This window comes from Panulirus ornatus, chromosome 68 (assembly GCF_036320965.1).
Source record: "Panulirus ornatus isolate Po-2019 chromosome 68, ASM3632096v1, whole genome shotgun sequence".
NCBI classification, from domain to species: Eukaryota; Metazoa; Arthropoda; class Malacostraca; order Decapoda; family Palinuridae; genus Panulirus; species Panulirus ornatus.
In genome coordinates this window covers 5,369,430-5,384,478 of record NC_092291.1, presented here as the reverse complement: position 1 = coordinate 5,384,478, position 15,049 = coordinate 5,369,430, and the positions used below count along the sequence as shown (strand labels likewise).

Below are 15,049 nucleotides of genomic sequence, written 5' to 3'. Positions count from 1 at the left end.
TCTTTCCACCTCCAATTTGGTCTCCCTCTTCTCCTTGTTCCCTCCACCTCCGACACATATATCCTCTTGGTCAATCTTTCCTCACTCATTCTCTCCATGTGCCCAAACCATTTCAAAACACCCTCTTCTGCTCTCTCAACCACGCTCTTTTTATTTCCACACATCTCTCTTACCCTTACGTTACTTACTCGATCAAACCACCTCACACCGCACATTGTCCTCAAACATCTCATTTCCAGCACATCCATCCTCCTGCGCACAACTCTATCCATAGCCCACGCCTCGCAACCATACAACATTGTTGGAACCACTATTCCCTCAAACATACCCATTTTTGCTTTCCGAGATAATGTTCTCGACTTCCACACATTCTTCAAGGCTCCCAGAATTTTCGCCCCCTCCCCCACCCTATGATCCACTTCCGCTTCCATGGTTCTATCCGCTGCCAGATCCACTCCCAGATATCTAAAACACTTCACTTCCTCCAGTTTTTCTCCATTCAAACTCACCTCCCAATTGACTTGACCCTCAACCCTACTGTACCTAATAACCTTGCTCTTATTCACATTTACTCTTAACTTTCTTCTTCCACACACTTTACCAAACTCAGTCACCAGCTTCTGCAGTTTCTCACATGAATGAGAGAATTCTTTGGAGACTGACCATTTCAGGTTTCTTGTGGGGATGAGGATCAGGGAGAAGTGGAGATGTGAGGAAGAATTTAAAGGTAAAAGTGTTGGCAAGCGAGAAGATGAATCTGGAAAAATACTAGGAGGGTATGAAAGGAATATAGCTGAAAGCATAGTTGGAAGTGCGCTGAATGTAGGAATGCAGTTATGTGTGAATGAGGTATTTAAGATGTTTAGAGAAATACTAATAAAGGTTGTAGAATCAGCAGTTGGATACAAATTAGTGAGACACAGGAATAAAAATGGCAATGCATGGTGGACAGAAGAGATTAAAGATGTTGTGGAAGAGAAGAAAAAGGCATATTATAGATTGCTCAATAGGAATGGATCAGTGGAAGTTCAGCAAAGGAGGAGGAAAGAATACAAAATATGTAAGTGGAATGTTAAGAAGCTGATAGAGGAAAGCATAGAAAGAGTAGATGAAGATTTTGGAAGAAAGTTAAGTGAAAAGTTTCAATATAATAAGAAACTATACTGGAAGAAAGTGAAAGAGGAAAGAGGTCAATGTAAGCTTGGAAATGTTGATGTGAGAAGTAAGGATGAGGAATAGCTGAATCAAAAGGAGGAAGTGAAAGGAAGATGGAAAGAGTATTTTGAAGAACTTATGAATGTGTGAGAAAGGGAGGCAGCAGTCATTACATGCATGGGTATGAAGGAGGGAAGGATGAGGATACATGTGCAGGGGTCTATAGCTAGGAGGGAGGTAAGAATGGCACTGAGGCTGAAAATAGGAAAGGCACCTGGAGTGGATGGGATTACGGCTGAAGTATGGAGGAGAAAGTGTGATAGAGTGGACACATCTTATATGTGATTTAGCATGGAAACAGAAGTTGTGTCTGAGAATTGAGTGAAAGCTCATATTGTTCCTTTATTCAAAGGAAAACATGCAGAGGATGTACGTAGCAGTTATAGGGGAATGTCTGTTAAGTATACCAGGAAATGTATTATCATATATTTTTGTATACTTGATTGTCATTTCCAGTGTCACAGAGGTAGCACCAGGAAACAAAGAATGGCCCATCCACACACACACACACATATATACCTATACTATATATATATATATATATATATATATATATATATATATATATATATAAATATATTTTTTTTTTTTTGCTTTGTCGCTGTCTCCTGCGTTTGCGAGGTAGCGCAAGGAAACAGATGAAAGAAATGGCCCAACCCACCCCCATACACATGTATATACATACGTCCACACACACGCAAATATACATACCTACACAGCTTTCCATGGTTCACCCCAGACGCTTCACATGCCCTGATTCAATCCACCGACAGCACGTCAACCCCGGTATACCACATCGCTCCAATTCACTCTATTCCTTGCCCTCCTTTCACCCTCCTGCATGTTCAGGCCCCGATCACACAAAATCCCTTTCACTCCATCTTTCCACCTCCAATTTGGTCTCCCTCTTCTCCTTGTTCCCTCCACCTCCGACACATATATCCTCTTGGTCAATCTTTCCTCACTCATTCTCTCCATGTGACCAAACCATTTCAAAACACCCTCTTCTGCTCTCTCAACCACGCTCTTTTTATTTCCACACATCTCTCTTACCCTTACGTTACTTACTCGATCAAACCACCTCACACCACACATTGTCCTCAAACATCTCATTTCCAGCACATCCATCCTCCTGCGCACAACTCTATCCATAGTCCACGCCTCGCAACCATACAACATTGTTGGAACCACTATTCCTTCAAACATACCCATTTTTGCTTTCCAAGATAATGTTCTCGACTTCCACACATTCTTCAAGGCTCCCAGAATTTTCACCCCCTCCCCCACCCTATGATCCACTTCCGCTTCCATGTTTCCATCCGCTGCCAGATCCACTCCCAGATATCTAAAACACTTCACTTCCTCCAGTTTTTCTCCATTCAAACTCACCTCCCAATTGACTTGACCCTCAACCCTACTGTACCTAATAACCTTGCTCTTATTCACATTTACTCTTAGCTTTCTTCTTTCACACACTTTACCAAACTCAGTCACCAGCTTCTGCAGTTTCTCACATGAATCAGCCACCAGCGCTGTATCATCAGCGAACAACAACTGACTCACTTCCCAAGCTCTCTCATCCCCAACAGACTTCATCCTTGCCCCTCTTTCCAAAAGTCTTGCATTCACCTCCCTAACAACCCCATCCATAAACAAATTAAACAACCATGGAGACATCACACACCCCTGCCGCAAACCTACATTCACTGAGAACCAATCACTTTCCTCTCTTCCTACACGTACACATGCCTTACATCCTCGATAAAAACTTTTCACTGCTTCTAACAACTTGCCTCCCACACCATATATTCTTAATACCTTCCACAGAGCATCTCTATCAACTCTATCATATGCCTTTTCCAGATCCATAAATGCTACATACAAATCCATTTGCTTTTCTAAGTATTTCTCACATACATTCTTCAAAGCAAACACCTGATTCACACATCCTCTACCACTTCTGAAACCACACTGCTCTTCCCCAATCTGATGCTCTGTACATGCCTTCACCCTCTCAATCAATACCCTCCCATATAATTTGCCAGGAATACTCAACAAACTTATACCTCTGTAATTTGAGCACTCACTCTTATCCCCCTTGCCTTTGTACAATGGCACCATGCACGCATTCCGCCAATCCTCAGGCACCTCACCATGAGTCATACATACATTAAATAACCTTACCAACCAGTCAACAATACAGTCACCCCCTTTTTTAATAAATTCCACTGCAATACCATCCAAACCTGCCGCCTTGCCGGCTTTCATCTTCCGCAAAGCTTTTACTACCTCTTCTCTGTTTACCAAATCATTTTCCCTAACCCTCGCACTTTGCACACCACCTCGACCAAAACACCCTATATCTGCCACTCTATCATCAAACACATTCAACAAACCTTCAAAATACTCACTCCATCTCCTTCTCACATCACCACTACTTGTTATCACCTCCCCATTTACACCTTCACTGAAGTTCCCATTTGCTCCCTTGTCTTACGCACTTTATTTACCTCCTTCCAAAACATCTTTTTATTCTCCCTGAAATTTAATGATACTCTCTCACCCCAACTCTCATTTGCCCTCTTTTTCACCTCTTGCACCTTTCTCTTGACCTCCTGCCTCTTTCTTTTATACCTTTCCCACTCTTTTGCATTTTTTTCCCTGCAAAAATCGTCCAAATGCCTCTCTCTTCTCTTTCACTAATAATCTCACTTCTTCATCCCACCTCTCACTACCTTTTCTAATCAACCCACCTCTCATGCTTCTCATGCCACAAGCATCTTTTGCGCAAGCCATCACTGCTTCTCTAAATACATCCCATTCCTCCCCCACTCCCCTTACCTCCTTTGTTCTCACGTTTTTCCATTCTATACTCACTCTCTCCTGGTACTTCCTCACACAAGTCTCCTTCCCAAGCTCACTTACTCTCACCACTCTCTTCACCCCAACATTCTCTCTTCTTTTCTGAAAACCCCCACAAAATCTTCACCTTTGCCTCCACAAGATAATGATCAGACATCCCTCCAGTTGCACCTGGAGGGTATTGATTGAGAGGGTGAAGGCATGTACAGAGCATCAGATTGGGGAAGAGCAGTGTGATTTCAGAAGTGGTAGAGGATGTGTGGATCACGTGTTTGCTTTGAGGAATGTATGTGAGAAATACTTAGAAAAACAAATGGATTTGTATGTAGCATTTATGGATCTGGAGAAGGCATATGATAGAGTTGATAGAGGTGCTCTATGGAAGGTTTTAAGAATATATGGTGTGAGAGGCAAGTTGTTAGAAGCAATGAAAAGTTTTTATTGAGGATGTAAGGCATGTGTACGTGTAGGAAGAGAGGAAAGTGATTGGTTCTCAGTGAATGTAGGTTTGCGGCAGGGGTGTGTGATGTCTCCATGGTTGTTTAATTTGTTTATGGATGGGGTTGTTAGGGAGGTGAATGCAAGAGTTTTGGAAAGAGGGGCAAGTATGCAGTCTGTTGTGGATGAGAGAGCTTGGGAAGTGAGTCAGTTGTTGTTCGCTGATGATACAGCGCTGGTGGCTGATTCATGTAAGAAACTGCAGAAGCTGGTGACTGAGTTTGGTAAAGTGTGTGAAAGAAGAAAGTTAAGAGTAAATGTGAATAAGAGCAAGGTTATTAGGTACAGTAGGGTTGAGGGTCAAGTCAATTGGGAAGTAAGTTTGAATGGAGAAAAAACTGGAGGAAGTAAAGTGTTTTAGATATCTGGGAGTGGATCTGTCAGCGGATAGAACCATTGAAGCGGAAGTGAATCATAGGGTGGGGGAGGGGGCGAAAATTCTGGGAGTCTTGAAGAATGTTTGGAAGTCGAGACCATTATCTCGGAAAGCAAAAATGGGTATGTTTGAAGGAATAGTGGTTCCAACAATGTTGTATGGTTGCGAGGCGTGGGCTATAGATAGAGTTGTGTGCAGGAGGGTGGATGTGCTGGAAATGAGATGTTTGGGGACAATATATGGTGTGAGGTGGTATGATCGAGTAAGTAATGTAAGGGTGAGAGAGATGTGTGGAAATAAAAAGAGTGTGGTTGAGAGAGCAGAAGAGGGTGTTTTGAAATGGTTTGGTCACATGGAGAGAATGAGTGAGGAAACATTGAACAAGAGGATATATGTGTCAGCGGTGGAGGGAACAAGGAGAAGTGGGAGACCAAATTGGAGGTGGAAAGATGGAGTGAAAAAGATTTTGAGTGATCGGGGCCTGAACATGCAGGAGGGTGAAAGGCGTGCAAGGAATAGAGTGAATTGGAACGATGTGGTATACCGGGGTCGACGTGCTGTCAATGGATTGAACCAGGGCATGTGAAGCGTCTGGGGTAAACCATGGAAAGTTGTGTGGGGCCTGGATGTGGAAAGAGAGCTGTGGTTTCCGTGCACTATTACATGACAGCTAGAGAGTGAGTGTGAACGAATGGGGCCTTTGGTGTCCTTTCCTAGCACTATCTCGCACACATGAGGGGGAAGGGGGTTGTTATTCCATGTGTGGCGATGGGAGCAAATAAAGGCAGACAGTATGAATTATGTACATGTGTATATATGTATATGTCTGTGTGTGTATATATATGTGTACATTGAGATGTATAGGTATGTATATTTGCGTGTGTGGACGTGTATGTATATTCATGTGTATGTGGGTGGGTTGGGCCATTCTTTTGTCTGTTTCCTTGCGCCACCTCGCTAACGCGGGAGACAGCGACAAAGCAAAATAAATAAAATAATATATATATATATATATATATATATATATATTTTCCCTGGGGATAGGGGATTAAGAATACTTCCCACGTATTCCCTGCGTGTCGTAGAAGGCGACTAAAAGGGGAGGGAGCGGGGGGCTGGAAATCCTCCCCTCTCGTTTTTTTTTTAATTTTCCAAAAGAAGGAACAGAGGGGGCCAGGTGAGGATATTCCAAAAAAGACCCAGTCCTCTGTTCCTAACGCAACCTCGCTAACGCGGGAAATGGCGAATAGTTTGAAAGAAAGAAAGAATATATATATATATTTCTTTCTTATCTTTCAAACTATTCGCCATTTCCCGCATTAGCAAGGTAGTGTTAAGAACAGAGAACTTGGCCTCTGAGGGAATATTCTCACCTGGCCCCCTTCTCTGTTCCTTCTTTTGGAAAATTAAAAAAAAACAAGAGGGGAGGATTCCCAGCCCCCTGCTCCCTCTCCTTTTAGTCGCCTTCTAAAATAAATGCCCATACATGCACATACACATAGACATATACATGTATATACATACACAGGCATATACATATATATACACATGTACATATTCATACTTGCTTGCCTTCATCCATCCTGGCACTACCCCATCCCACAGGAAACAGCATTGTTACCCCCTGCTTCAGTGAGGTAGTGCCAGGAAAAGACATGAAAAAGGCCACATTCTTTCACACTGTCTTTAGCTGTCATGTGTAATGCACCGAAACCACAGCTCCTTATCCACATCCAGGCCCCACAAACCTTTCCATAGTTTACCCCAGTCGTTTCACATGCTCTGGTTCAGTCCATTGACAGTACATCGACCCCGGTATACCACTTCGTTCCAATTCACTCTATTCTTTGCACACCTCTATCCTTCCTGTATGTTCAAGCCTTGATTGCTCAGAACCTTTTTCACCCCATTCTTCTACCTCCAATTTGGTCTCCTGCTCCTCCTTGTTCCCTCCACCTCTGACAACCTTTCCTTACTCATTTTTTTCCATATGTCAAAACCATTTCAACACACCCTCTCTCAACCACACTATTTCTATTTCAACAAATCTCTCTTACCCTTCCATTACTTACTCGATGAAACCACCTCACACCACATATTATCCTTAGACATTTCATTTCTAACACATCCACCCTCCTCTACACAATCCTATCTATAGCCCATGTCTCGCAACCATATAGTATTGTTGGAACTACTATTCCTTCAAACATACCCATTTTTTCTCTCCGCGATAACATTTCTCCTTCCACACATTCTTCATTGCTCCCAAAACCTTTGCCCCCTTCCCCACCCTGTGACTCGCTTCCGCTTCCATGGTTCCATGTGCTGCTATGTCCTCTCCCAGATGTCTAAAACACTTCCCTTCCTCCAATTTTTCTCCATTTTAATTTGTCCCTCAACCCTACTGAACCTAATAACTAAATAAGTGAAGAGCAAGGGGGTTTTAGGAATAGTAGGGGATGTGTGGATCATATTTTTATTGTAAAGATGACTGTGGAAAAGTATTTAGCAAAAGGTAAGAAGTTGTATGCAGCTTCTGTGGATCTGGAGAAAGCATACGAGTCAAGTGGAATGCTTCGTGGGATGTGTTAAGGATATATGGTGTGGAGGGAAACTGTTGGATGGTGTAAAAGTCTCCTAAAGAGAAGCAAAAGCATGTGTAAGAGTGGATGTAGAGCTGAGCGAAAGTTTTGGGATACATGTTGGTGTGAGGCAGGGTTATGTGATGTCCTTGTGGCTTTTTAATGTATAAGTGATGGGTAAAAAGAGATGAAAGCAAAACTAGGAAAAAGGGGTGCAAAGATGCAGTGTGGCACTGAGATATGGTGGCTAGTGGCAATCCTGTTTGGGGATGATGCTGTGTTGTTAATGGAGAGTGAAGAGGAGTTGCAGAAGGTTGCGTGTTTTATGATGTGTGTAAGTGGAGGAGATTGAAGTTAAATTCAAGTAAAAGTAAATTAATGGTGTTTGAAAAGAAACAGAGTGAAAGTATGGATTTCGTAAAACCATTTAGAGTGGAAGAAGAAAGTGTGCTAAATTGTGCTGTAGATATGGAGGGGTGGGGGGAAGACTGGAAGAAGTGAGGGAATTTAAGTATCTGAGTGCTGTCTCATTTAAGTGTGGTGATATGGAAGGAGAGATAAGGGAGAGAGCGGTATAGGGTAAAAGAGTCATTGAGTCTCTTAATAGAATAATGAAGGGTAAAGGTGTAAGTATGGAAGTGAAGAGAGGATTAAGGGACAGTATAGTCATTCCAACCCTGACCTATGCAGCCAAAACATGTATGTGGAATGAGGCACAGAGGTCAAGAATCCAGGCTGTGGAAATGAGCTATTTGAGAAAAGCATGTTTTGTGACTAGATGGAATGATGAAGGAAATGAAAGCGTGTATGAGAGATGTCGTATGGTAAGGAATGCAAAGGGAATGAATTAAGGAGTGGTATGATTGTGTGAAACATAACACTTTAAGGTGGTTTGGGCAAGTGGAAAGAATGCAAGACTGGGAGTTTACAAGGGAGTGTATGGTAGTACAACTAAAGGGGTTGGTGTGAGTTGAAGATCACCTTTGACATGGGCAAATAGGGTGGAGGAATACTGGAGGGAAAGAAACAAAGAAAGAATGCATTGAATGGTGTATACGATGGAGGCATGTAAGAACAGGGATAAGTGGAGACTCTTTTGCCATGGCCACCCCTTGATGGGAGTTCCTGAAAGGAATGGGTATCAGAGATATAGATAGAAAGTGAATTCAGGGAGCAAACTGATGAAATAGTGTTTCAAGACAAATAAAAAGTAGTATGATAATGAGAACTTTGACAAGATGGTAAGATTACTCACAGGTTGCAGTCAGGTTAAGAAGCAGCACTGGAGTTCAACACTTATGGAGACTCTCTTGCTGTGCAACCCCTTTGAGGGAATTCCCAAAGGGAATGGGTGTCAGAGATATAGATAATAGATAAATATAATGTCATCCTTCTCTCTTACATTTCTTATCATTGACATGTCCTCAGAATACTTTCTTCCTCTTTTATGAATGTCAGACAATTGTATTGACTAAACCACAAAGAGTCCTGGAAATGAATAGGAAGCAGTAATGATGGTTTTAGGGAGAAGCACTGTTCAGTCTGAGATTAACAAAAGATATTGAATAAAGTATTTTAAAATATATGGGATAGAATGGTTTATTTCATATGCATATATTGATAGGCAAGTTTTGAGACACTCATAGACTGAAAAAATAGATATATGGATAAAGTCATAGATATGTTGACAGTGCAACCTAAATCATTGAGACAGCTGCTTCTGACCTCAACAGGTACATCGGATAAGGGGAGTGGACTCCAAGAAGCCAGAAGTTGCAGCCATAGCCACCCGTCTCACCAAGGAAAGAGAGATGGGCTTTGTGATAAGAGACGTTGTTGCATATTGTTTCTTTCTAACAGTATTGTATATACTCGTCAATGGCCGAATGGACTATAATGCCTTCCTGCTCCAGTCTCACATGACTAATGCATTCATCAAGATTGGACACAAAGATTTAGATTTCAGTTCAAAGGTGCTGAAACTGATCATAAACAGTAAAGTGGCTTACTGTAATGCTAGATTTTCTGAATGTATCTCTTTTCACTTGTTAAAATGCCTTGTATATGTGTTTGGTGAGAGAATTATATATGATTTGGCAGTTAAAGAGAACCAGATTTATTACCAAGCTTGGGAACAAGTTTGTATTAGAATTCCAAAATACTGCTTTTAACAAAAGTATAGACTAGCATGGGCATCTTTGAGAATTAGTTGTCTTCACCCTCTCCAGCCTTTGGATGGCTGTCTCTCTAAAAAATTAATCTCTTTAGAAGCTGCATGTTGCCTTTAACACATAATCGAGTGCATATGATAGGGTTGATAGAGATGCTTTGTGGAAGATTTTAAGAGTATATGGTGTGGGAGGCAGGTTGCTGGAAGTGGTGAAAAGTTTTTACCAAGGATGTAAGGCATGTGTACGAGTAGGAAGACAGGAAAGTGATTGGTTCCCAGTGAATGTCGTTTTGCAGCAGGGGTGCGTGATGTCTCCATGGTTGATAAATTTGTTTATGGATGGGTTGATTAGGGAGGTGAATGCAAGAGTTTTGGAGAGAGAGGGGCAGTATGCAGTTTGTTATGGATGAGAAGGCTTGAGAGGTGACTTGGTTGTTGTTCGCTAATGATACAGCAGTGGTGGCTGATTCAGGTGAGAAACTGCAGAAGTTGTGACTGAGTTTGGTAAAGTGAGTGAAAGAAGAAAGTTGAGAGTAAAAGTGAATAAGACCAAGATTATTAAGTTCATTAGGGTTGTGGGAGAAGTTAATTAGGAGTTAAGTTTGAATGGAGAAAAATTGAAGGAAGTGAAGTGTTTTAGTTAACTGGGAGTGGACTTAGCAGCAGATGGAAGCAGAAGTGAGTCACAGGGGTGTGGAGGAGGCGAAGGTTCTGGGAGTGTTGAAGAATGTGTGGAAGGAGATATGTTATATCACAGAGCAAAAATGGGTATGTTTGAAGGAATAGTGGTTCCAACAATGTCATATGGTTGCGAGACATGGGCTATAGATAGGGTTGTGCAGAGGAGGGTGGATGTGTTGAAAATGAACTGTTTGAGGACAATGTGGTGTGAGGTGGTTTGATTGAGTGAGTGATGAAAGGGTAAGAAAGATGTGTGGTAATAAAAAGATTGTGGTTGAGAGAGCAGAAGAGGGTGTGTTGAAATGGTTTGGACACATGGAGGGAATGAGTGAGGAAAGATTGACAAAGAGGACATATATGTCTCAAAGGTGGAGGGAACAAGGAGAAGTGGGAGACCAAATTGGAGGTGGAAGGATGGAGTGAAAAAGATTTTGAGTGATTGGGGCCTTAACATACAGGAGGGTGAAATATGAGCAAGGACTAGAGTGAATGGGAACAATGTGGTATACCAGGGTCAACATACTATCATTGGATTGGACCAGGGCATATGAAGCATCTGGGGTAAACTATGGAAATGTCTGTGGGGCCTGGATGTGGAAAGGTAGCTGTGGTTTCAATCCATTACACATATCAGCTAGAGACTGAGTGTGAACGAATGTGGCCTTTGTTATCTTTTCCTGGCAATATCTCACGCATGCGTGGGGGGAGGGGGTGCCATTTCAATTGTGGCGGGGTGGCAACAGGAATGGATGGGGGCAGCAAGTGTCAGTGTGTACATGTATATATATGTATATGTCTGTGTATGTATGTGCTTGTATACATTGAAATGTATAGGTATGTATATGTGCGTGTGTGGGCATTTATGTATACACATGTGTATGTGGGTGGGTTGGGCCATTCTTTCGTCTGTTTCCTTGCACAACCTCGCAAAAGTGGGAGACAGCGACTAAGTATGATAGAATATTATTTTATTGTATTTTAACTTTCTAAAAGGGGAAACAGAAGAGGGAGTCATGCATGGTGTGCTCATCCTCCTCGAAGGCTCAGATTGGGGTGTCTAAATGTGTGTGGATGTAACCAAGATGAGAAAAAAGGAGAGATAGGTAGTATGTTTGAGGAAAGAAACCTGGTTGTTTTAGCTCTGAGTGAAATGAAACTCAAGGGTAATGGGGAAGAGTGGTTTGGGAATGTTTTGGGAGTAAAGTCAGAGGTTGGTGAGAGGACAGGAGCAAAGGAAGGAGTAGCACTACTCCTGAAACAGGAGTTGTGGGAGTATGTGATAGAATGTAAGAAAGTAAACTTTAGATTGATATGGATAAAACTGAAAGTGGATGGAGAGAGATGGGTGATTATTGCTGCCTATACACCTGGTCATGAGAAGAAAGATCATGAGTGGCAAATGTTTTGGGAGCAGCTGAGTGAGCGTGCTAGCAGCTTTGATGCACAAGACTGGGTTATAGTGATGGGTAATTTGAATGGAAAGGTGAGTAATGTGGCTGTTGAGGGTATAATTGGTGTACATGGGGCATTCAGTGTTGTAAATGGAAATGGTGAAGAGCTTGTAGATTTATGTTCTGAAAAAGAACTAGTGATGGGGAATACTTGGTTTAAAAAGAGAGAAATGCATAAGTATACGTATGTAAGTAGAAGAGATGGCCAGAGAGCATTATTGAATTACGTATTAATTGATTGGTGTGTGAAAGAGAGACTTTTGGATGTTAATGTGCTGAGAGGTGCAACTGGAGGGATGTCTGATCATTATCTTGTGAAGGCGAAGATAGAGATTTATAAAGGTTTTTAGAAAAGAAGAGAGAATGTTGGGGTGAAGAGAGTGGTGAGAGTAAGTGAGCTTGGGAAGGAGATTTGTGTGAGGAAGTACCAGGAGAGATTGAGAGCAGAATGGAAAAAGGTGAGAGCAAAGGACGTAAGGGGAATGGGGGAGGAATAGAATGTATTTATGGAAGCAGTGATGGCTTGCACAAAAGATGCCTGTGGCATGAGAAAGGTGGGAGGTGGGAAGATTAGAAAGGGTAGTGAGTGGTGGGATGGAGGAGTATGATTTTTAGCGAAAGAGAAGAGAGAGGCGTTTGGACAATTTTTGCAGGGGCCTTCCACACGTTCTTCAACGCTCCCAGAACCTTCACCTCCTCCCCTATCCTATGGCTCACTTACGCTTCCATGGTTCCTTCCGCTGTTAAATCCACTCCCAGATATCTAAAATACTTCACTTCCTCTAGTTTTTCTCCATTGAAAAGTGAAAGAAGAAAGTTAAGAGCAAATGTGAATAAGAGCAAGGTTATTAAGTACAGTAGGGTTGAGGGTCAAGTCAATTGGGAGGTAAGTTTGAATGGAGAAAAACTGGAGGAAGTGAAATGTTTTAGATATCTGGTAGTGGATTTGGCAGCGGATGGAACCATAGAAGCGGAAGTGAATGACATGGTGGGGGAGGAAGCGAAAGTTCTGGGAGCATTGAAAAATGTGTGGAAGGCAAGAATATTATCTCGGAACGCAGAAATGGGTATGTTTGAAGGAACAGTGGTTTCAACAATGTTATGTGGTTGCGAAGCGTGGGCTATAGATAGAGTTGTGCGGAGGAGGGTGGATGTGTTGGAAATGAGATGTTTGAGGACAATATGTGGTGTGAGGTGGTTTGATCGAGTAAGTAATGAAAGGGTAAGAGAGATGTGTGGTAATAAAAAGATGTGTTTGAGAGAGCAGAAGAGGGTGTTTTGGAATGGTTTGGTCACATGGAGAGAATGAGTGAGGAAAGATTGACAAAGAGGATATAAGTGTCAGAGGTGGTGGGAACGAGGAGAAGTGGGAGACCAAAGTGGAGGTGGAAGGTGGAGTGAAAAAGATTTTGAGCAATTAGGGCCTAAACATACAGGAGGGTGAAAGTGTGCAAGGAATAGAGTGAATTGGAACGATGTGGTATACCGGGGTCGACATGCTGTCAATGGATTGAACTAAGGCATGTGAAGCCTCTGGGGTAAACCATGGAAAGTTTTGTGGGGCCTGGATATATATATATATATATATATATATATATATATATATATATATATATATATATATATATATATATATATATATTTTTTTTATTTTTTTTTATTATACTTTGTCGCTGTCTCCCGCGTTTGCGAGGTAGCGCAAGGAAACGGACGAAAGAAATGGCCCAACCCCCCCCCATACACATGTATATACATACGTCCACACACGCAAATATACATACCTACACAGCTTTCCATGGTTTACCCCAGACGCTTTACATGCCTTGATTCAATCCACTGACAGCACGTCAACCCCAGTATACCACATCGATCCAATTCACTCTATTCCTTGCCCTCCTTTCACCCTCCTGCATGTTCAGGCCCCAATCACACTAAATCTTTTTCACTCCATCTTTCCACCTCCAATTTGGTCTCCCTCTTCTCCTCGTTCCCTCCACCTCCGACACATATATCCTCTTGGTCAATCTTTCCTCACTCATTCTCTCCATGTGACCAAACCATTTCAAAACACCCTCTTCTGCTCTCTCAACCACGTTCTTTTTATTTCCACACATCTCTCTTACCCTTACGTTACTTACTCGATCAAACCACCTCACACCACACATTGTCCTCAAACATCTCATTTCCAGCACATCCATCCTCCTGCGCACAACTCTATCCATAGTCCACGCCTCGCAACCATACAACATTGCTGGAACCACTATTCCTTCAAACATACCCATTTTTGCTTTCCGAGATAATGTTCTCGACTTCCACACATTCTTCAAGGCTCCCAGAATTTTCGCCCCCTCCCCCACCCTATGATCCACTTCCGCTTCCATGTTTCCATCCGCTGCCAGATCCACTCCGATATCTAAAACACTTCACTTCCTCCAGTTTTTCTCCATTCAAACTCACCTCCCAATTGACTTGACCCTCAACCCTACTGTACCTAATAACCTTGCTCTTATTCACATTTACTCTTAACTTTCTTCTTTCACACACTTTACCAAACTCAGTCACCAGCTTCTGCAGTTTCTCACATGAATCAGCCACCAGCGCTGTATCATCAGCGAACAACAACTGACTCACTTCCCAAGCTCTCTCATCCCCAACAGACTTCACCCTTGCCCCTCTTTCCAAAAGTCTTGCATTCACCTCCCTAACAACCCCATCCATAAACAAATTAAACAACCATGGAGACATCACACACCCCTGCCGCAAACCTACATTCACTGAGAACCAATCACTTTCCTCTCTTCCTACACGTACACATGCCTTACATCCTCGATAAAAACTTTTCACTGCTTCTAACAACTTGCCTCCCACACCATATATTCTTAATACCTTCCACAGAGCATCTCTATCAACTCTATCATATGCCTTCTCCAGATCCATAAATGCTACATACAAATCCATTTGCTTTTCTAAGTATTTCTCACATACATTCTTCAAAGCAAACACTTGATCCACACATCCTCTACCACTTCTGAAACCACACTGCTCTTCCCCAATCTGATGCTCTGTACATGCCTTCACCCTCTCAATCAATACCCTCCCATATAATTTGCCAGGAATACTCAACAAACTTATACCTCTGTAATTTGAGCACTCACTCTTATATATATATATATATATATATATATATATATATATATATATATATATATATATA

The 15,049-nt window shown here is 42.1% G+C and overlaps 1 protein-coding gene across 1 annotated transcript in view; it reads left to right on the top strand.

Annotated features, from left to right (window-relative positions):
• Positions 1 to 15,049, top strand: part of LOC139747270 (polycystin family receptor for egg jelly-like) — a 113,256-nt gene that overhangs the window by 86,408 nt on the left and 11,799 nt on the right. Inside the window, exon 13 of the mRNA XM_071659366.1 lies at positions 9,267 to 9,506. Within this exon, the coding sequence (XP_071515467.1) occupies positions 9,267 to 9,506 (240 nt within the window). The remainder of the gene's footprint in view (positions 1 to 9,266; positions 9,507 to 15,049) is intronic.